This window comes from Nicotiana sylvestris, chromosome 8, assembly GCF_000393655.2.
Source record: "Nicotiana sylvestris chromosome 8, ASM39365v2, whole genome shotgun sequence".
NCBI lineage: Eukaryota > Viridiplantae > Streptophyta > Magnoliopsida > Solanales > Solanaceae > Nicotiana > Nicotiana sylvestris.
This window is the reverse complement of record NC_091064.1, coordinates 63,888,669-63,895,491: the sequence shown is the minus strand read 5'-3', so window position 1 is coordinate 63,895,491 and position 6,823 is coordinate 63,888,669. Positions and strand designations below refer to the sequence as shown.

Below are 6,823 nucleotides of genomic sequence, written 5' to 3'. Positions count from 1 at the left end.
AAAAAATACAAAAAAATAATAAAATCCTACAAAAATCCTATAAAATTTACAATAATTTGGAAAAAATCTATTTCTCTATTTTTGTAGGAGTATTTTTGGTAGGAAAAAAATCATATGCTCACAGCTGCCCCTCTTTGCTCGGAAACACGAAGAGTTTCGGGAAAAGATAAAATGAGCAATTATGAACGATTTTTGCTCGTCTGGATATTCCCTGGGAAGCATTTTTTTGGGAAAAGGTCTGACCGAACCTTGCTTCGGAGGTTGCCTACATATCCTTGGCTATTAAGGAATCAGGTCAGTGTAGTTCTGGAAGTTTTGGTAGCTGGGACTACCGAGAAGCTGTGATTTCACTGCTGTTGCTGCTTTCTGAGCTCCTTATTACACCAAGATCAAAATGAAAAACTAAACTAACTAAACCTATAGGCTATGAGTTACAAGATTCCTATCTATAAACCTTGTGAAGCTTGATCTTGAGTCTTGGCTGGTTCTTCATACAGACTCTGATCTGAATCTTGATGCTTGTTAGCTGCAGGTGCTAGTTCATTCCTCTTCAGCTTTCGAATCGAAATGGGATATGCAAAGCTTGTGACTTCAATCATGTCTTGAGCAGTCCACATCTTTTCTTTGCTTTTGCATTTTGAGTTCACTTCTTTTCTTTTGTTCCTTTTCTTTTATTCTGGATTGAGACTTCTTCTTTTTGTCATCTCGAAACTTATGCCTCAAGGTAAAAACCAGCTCAGACACCAAAATAACCAAATGAACGAATTTTTTCTGCCCCAGTTTTCACTAGGAAAATTTCGTGAGTTATTGTAACAAAATTCTAAACTGCTTCTTTATTGAAAGCAATAAAAGCAGGATTGTGTATCCTTGGGAGAAGAGATTATGGAGTGGTGACCCTACGTTTAGAATGAAATCAACTAGGGATTGGAAACCCTATTGTTAGGAAATCATCAACTAGGGGATGGTGACCCTATGTTGGCATCAGGTTATGCTGGCATCAGGTTATGCTGGCATCAACTAGGGAATGGGGACCCTGTTGGAAAATCATCGGGTTATGTCGGCATCAGGTTATGCTGGCATCAACTAGGGAGAGAGACCCTATGTTGGAAAATTCATCGGGTTATATCGGCATCAACTAGGGAGTGGGACCCTATCTTGGAAAAGTCATAGGGTTGTGCTAGCATCAACTAGAGAGTGGGACCCTATATTGGAAAAGTCATCGGGTTATGCCGGCATAAACTAGGGAGTGGGACCCTATGTTGGAAAAGTCATTGGGTTATGCCGGCATCAACTGGGACCCTATGTTGAAAAAGTCATAGAGTTATGCCGGTATCAACTAGGGAGTGGGATCTTATGTTGGAAAAGTCATCGGGTTATGCCGGCATCAACTAGGGAGTGTGACCCTATGTTGGAAAAGACGCAGCTAGGGATTGGAGATCATATACTACCATGACTTTGAACTTTTCTTCTTTCCTTTCTTTGACTTCTCTTTTCATTTTATTTAGGAGAATGAATAAAGAGTTTGGAGGGGACTTCCTTTTTTGGGTTAACTTTTGCTACAGAACCGTTTTGGTCTCTGTGTACTTTGCTTTTATCGCACCTGCTTCTAGCAAGGTTGTTTTGGATTGTACCTGTTTTTCAAACAAAGAACAATTTGTCAGTTTGAAACGGTGGTTGATTTTGTGGCCTTGACTATTTCAATCACTTGATCTTGGCCCAGCTCTTTCAACAAAAATCTCCATTGCTCGCTCGCTCTCTGGGAATTGGTTTCATTTCTAAACCCGGGGATCTCAACTTTTCCCAAATTCCACATGATGATTAACCCGGGTGGGACTTGGCCTTTTTCCATATTATTTTACCTTTATGGGTACTTGACTTTGACTTTTTTTTAAAGAGTTTTTAACTCTAAAGCATCGGCCATCATGGCCAATCGAGGTCGACTTGATGCACCTGCTGAGGTTGGGTGTTTTCTTGAATATTAGCCTTTGTCAAGCAAAACCATATAAAACTGATCTTGCCATCTTTTCTTTGTATTAGTTTCGGAGAATAATTAGACCGAAAGGATTCAAAGAAAAGTAACTAACGGACAGGATAATGAATTTTAAAAGCAAGAGGTGTCCCTTTCAGGGAAAGGAAAGGACTTATCTGGAGTGCATACAGACTTCAATGGACATGACATGCTTCTTGGACTGGATGCCCAATCTATATAAACCATACAACTCTCATAAAACCATCATATCCCATACCTCAAAACCGAGAAACCCTGCCAGGACTCTATCAATTCCAATGGTCATAAGGGATCCCCTTTTCGATCAGTGTCACCCTTTGCAGGTTTTCACTAACTGACCTCTCTCAATTCTTTTCTCACTGTCGCCTTATAGTTCTCTTTGTGAGTTTTCACTCACAAGACTCTCATTTTCAACTTCTCTGCTTACCATCGCCCTATGATGCCCGTGTGAGTTTTTACCAATAAGACTCTTTCATTTTATTTCTCTCATTTGATTGTATCAGATCCAAGTAACCATACCCTCCAATTTTGAACATCTTTACCGATCGATCGGAAGGACTTGAACAGGACTTGGGGTGAGAAGAATTTGGATTGAATTACAACTTTGTGACCTTTCGGGCAAAAAAAACATTGCCGAACCATTATAACTTCTGCCCTAGTTTTAACTTTGGTGAAATGTAGATTTTTGTTTTGGTGTGGCTAAACCCCAGAGAGAGGCTGCCTACGTATCCTTTCAGAATCAAGTCGAACGTAGTTCAAGGAACTTTGTTTTTTATTTTTCTTTTGTTTTTCTGTTTTGTTTTGCTTTCTTCTTATGTTTCTTTTTCAATTCTAATGAGGGTAATCAAAGAAAAGTAACTGGCTCAAAAGGTTTGCAAAGGTTGACAGTGTTTAGGTAGTAAGAATGAAAGCCTTCATCTTTCCAATCGGAGAATATTAGTACCGCAAAAGGGTTAAACACAATACCTTTTGACCACGTCTGCATTGACAGTTGTTTCGGGGTTATTTCTTGCAATGTCTCCCAAATACAATGCCCCTTTTGGCAACAGTTTTCTTATAATATACAGACCTTTCCAATTTGGAGCGAACTTTCCTTTTGTTTCCTTATGATGTGGGAGAATATGCCTTAGAACAAGTTGCCCCACTTCAAAGTTTCTAGGCTGCACTTTCTTATTGTAGGCACAGGGCTATTCTTTGTTAATACAACTGCCCGTGGCAGACTGCGGCCATCCGCTTTTCATCAATCATCGTTAATTGTTCTAGACGGGTCTTGACCCATTCATTGTCCTCAATCTCAGCTTCAACGATTATTCGAAGAGATGGAATTTCAACTTCTGCAGGTATTACGGCTTTAGTTCCATAAACTAATAGATAAGGTGTTGCCCCAACGGAGGTGCGCACTGTTGTGCGGTATCCCAATAATGCAAAAAGGCAACTTTTCATGCCATTGTCTAGAACTTTGAATCATTTTCCTGAGGATCTTCTTGATATTTTTGTTTGGTGCTTCAACAACACCATTAGCTTTGGGCCGATAAGGGATAGAATTCCGATGCGTGAGCTTAAATTCTTCGCATACCTCCCTCATCAAATGACTTTTCAAATTTGCAGGAATACCAAAATGACAGATAATGTTGGAATGCACGAAGTCCACCACCGTTTTCTTAGTGACGGCTTTGAAAGTGACTGTTTCAACCCACTTTGTGAAATAGTCAATGGCAACTAAGATGAATCTGTGCCCATTTGAAGCTTTTAGCTCGATTGGCCTAATGATATCCATACCCCAAGCAACAAACGGCCAAGGTGCTGATGTGGGATGCAATTCTGAAGGCGGTGCATGAATCAGGTCACCGTGTACTTGACACTGGTGACACTTTCAGACAATACTGAAGCAATCATTTTCCATGGTCATCCAGTAATAACCTACCCGAAGAATTTTCTTTACAAGGACGTATCCGTTCATATGGGGGCCACATACTCCCGCATGCACTTCATTCATGATTTTTCCATCCTCTTGGGCATCCACGCATCTTAAAAGGTTCAGGTCTGGAGTTCTTTTGTACAAGACCTCTCCGCTCAAGAAGAAACTGCCGGCGAGCCTTCTAATGGTTCTCTTTTGGTCTCCGCTGGCTTGCTCGAGATATTCCTTTGTTTTCAAGAATCTTTTGATATTATGATACCATGGCTGAATATTTGGTTCTATTTCAACTATATTGGAATAACCATGTCTTTCTCGAATTTGGATTTCCAGCGGGTCAATGTGGATATTGCCTGGATACGGCAGCATTGAGGCCAAAGTAGCTCGTGCATCAGCTAACTCATTGTGGAACCGAGGGATATACCTGAACTCGATAGATTTGAACCATTTGCTAAGATCTTCTACATGTTGCCTGTATGAGATAAGCTTGATATCTAGAGTTTCCAGAGTTTGTCGAATAATTAAGTTAGAATTTCCCATAATTAACAATATTTCCACATCTAGATCAACTACCATGTTCATGCCCATAATGCAAGCATCATACTCGGTAGTGTTGTTCGTACAGAAGAAACAAAGTCGGGTTGTGGATGGATAGTGCTGACCAGTGGGCGAAATCAAAATTGCCCTAATCCCGACACCTTTTGCATTTATCGCTCCATCAGAGAACATTTTCCAAGCATTGGTGCCTTCTGGAATTACCTCAACTGAATTTATTTCCTTGTCTAGAAAGTAAGTACTCAAAGGCTGATATTCATCATCAACAGGATTCTCAGCTAGGTGATCTGCCAAAGCTTGAGCTTTCATCGCCGTGCAGGTGACATAGACAATGTCAAACTTAGTGAGCAGGATTTACCATTTTGCTAGCCTTCCTGTGGGTATCGGTTTTTGGAAAATGTACTTCAAAGGATCCAATCTGGTTATGAGATAGGTGGTATAAGCAAACAAATAATGCCTAAGCTTTTGAGCGACCCAAGTTAGGGCACAGAAGTTCTTTCTAACAGAGTGTACTTGGCCTCATAACTAGTGAACTTCTTGTTCAAATAGTATATGGATTGTTCTTTCTTCCCGGTCACATCATGTTGCCCGAGAACATATCCAAAAGAATTCTTCAACACTGTCAAGTACAAGAACAAAGGAATTCCATGCTCGGGTGTGACCAACACTGGCAGATTCGATAGATATTCTTTGATTTTGTCGAAAGCTTCTTGACAATCATCTATCCATCTAATTGCCGCATCTTTTATCAATAGATTAAATATGGGCTCGCAGGTGGTAGTCAGTTGTGAAATGAATATGCTGATAAAATTCAACCTTCCAAACAGACTCATAACCTCTTTCTTGGTTCTCGGAGGGGGCATATCCCGAATAGACTTTATCTTTGTTGGATCTAGCTCGATGCCCTTCCAACTGACTATAAACCCCAAAAGTTTCCCAAATGGAACTCCGAATACATATTTAGCTGGATTTAACTTCAAGTCATACATATTTATACGCTCAAAGAACTTTCTCAGATCCCGCACATGGTCGTCCTGCATTTTGGATTTAATGATCACATCATCCACATACACCTCAATTTCCTAGTGCATCATGTCGTGAAAGATGGCGGTCATAGCTCTTATATAGGTTGCCCTGGTGTTCTTCAAACCAAACGGCATGACCTTGTAACAGTAAGTACCCCATGGTGTGGTGAACGCCGTCTTTTCTATGTCTTCTTCATCCATTAGAACCTGGTGATACCCAGCATAGCAATCCACAAAAGATTGTATCTCATGTTTGGAACAGTTGTCAACAAGAATGTGGATGCTTGGTAATGGGAAGTTGTCCTTGAGACTTGCTTTGTTCAGATCCCAATAATCAACACACTCTCGGGTTTTCCCATCTTTCTTTGGCACTAGGACCACATTAGCCAACCATGTGGTGTATCGGACCACTCGGATCATATCGGCTTTCATCTGTTTGGTGACTTCTTTTTTGATCTTGTAACTGATGTCTGTTTTAAACTTTTTCTGCTTTTGTTGGACAGGTGGATAACCGGGATAAGATGGCAGTTTGTGCACTACTAAGTCAACACTCAGTCTTGGCATATCATCATAGGACCAGGCAAACACGTCTTTGAATAAGAAGAAAAGTTGGATCAATGCATCTCTAGTTCTTTCATTAGCGTGAATGCTTATCATGGTTTCCTGGACCTCTTCCGGACTACCCAAATTAACAGGCTCGATTTTATTTAAATTTGGCTTAGGCTTTTTCTCAAATTGCTCCAGTTCTCGATTTATTTCCCTAAAATCCTTATCTTCATCATATTCTGGTTCTTGATTCATTATTTCACAGTTAGACAACATATTAAGCTCTGGGCATGAAGTCCGTAAGCATGTCATGTTATTTAAGTCTGCATTATTAGAACTGAAAATAGAGATAAGAAAAAATAACAAAAATCAGAAAGAATAAAGAAAGAGATTCATAGACGATGAAATATTAATTTCATTTCATTGAATTTGAAGATAGGAGGGTTTACATAAGAATTTAAAAGATAATAAACTAAAACATTCGAGTGATACCCTAAAATAACTCGGAATGCAGAAAAGATGGCAAGACTGAACTACCGGGATTCTCGCCTTATTGGGAACCGAGTAGCCTTCCAATTTTGAAGATTAGCATTTGGCCCCATATATTGAACCTCAGCAGTGCTTGAGCCTTCACCTGGTTGGACCATGTGAACCTCGTACAACATTTGCCTCGTTGCCCCACAGATGTCCTCAATTTCTTCGGTCGTGAAGGCCCCTTCTTCTTCTTCTTTTTATTCTATGTACCTTGGCTTAACAAACGTCCTGGAGAGATGC

At 40.1% G+C, this 6,823-nt stretch overlaps 1 protein-coding gene across 1 annotated transcript; it reads right to left on the bottom strand.

Annotated features, from left to right (window-relative positions):
- Positions 1–1,556: 1,556 nt before the first annotated feature.
- LOC138875128 (uncharacterized) lies at positions 1,557–4,787 on the bottom strand. Its single transcript, XM_070153950.1, has 3 exons — positions 3,984–4,787; positions 3,585–3,869; positions 1,557–1,631 (listed from the first exon to the last, which is right to left on the bottom strand). Exons 1-3 carry the CDS (start codon positions 4,785–4,787, stop codon positions 1,557–1,559), a joined length of 1,164 nt encoding a protein of 387 aa, XP_070010051.1.
- Between the last annotated feature and the right edge of the window lie 2,036 nt (positions 4,788–6,823).

What these genes read in the sequence shown, in the direction of transcription:
- LOC138875128 (XM_070153950.1), bottom strand. Translation starts at nt 4,787, where the DNA reads ATGAAAGCTCAAGCTTTGGCAGATCACCTAGCTGAGAATCCTGTTGAT. An exon ending in TGAATGAAGTGCATGCGGGA is followed by an intron (nt 3,870 to 3,983) that starts GTATGTGGCCCC and finishes AAGTGTCACCAG; the next exon opens with TGTCAAGTACACGGTGACCT. An exon ending in AAAGTCATTTGATGAGGGAG is followed by an intron (nt 1,632 to 3,584) that starts GTATGCGAAGAA and finishes TTTGAAAAACAG; the next exon opens with GTACAATCCAAAACAACCTT.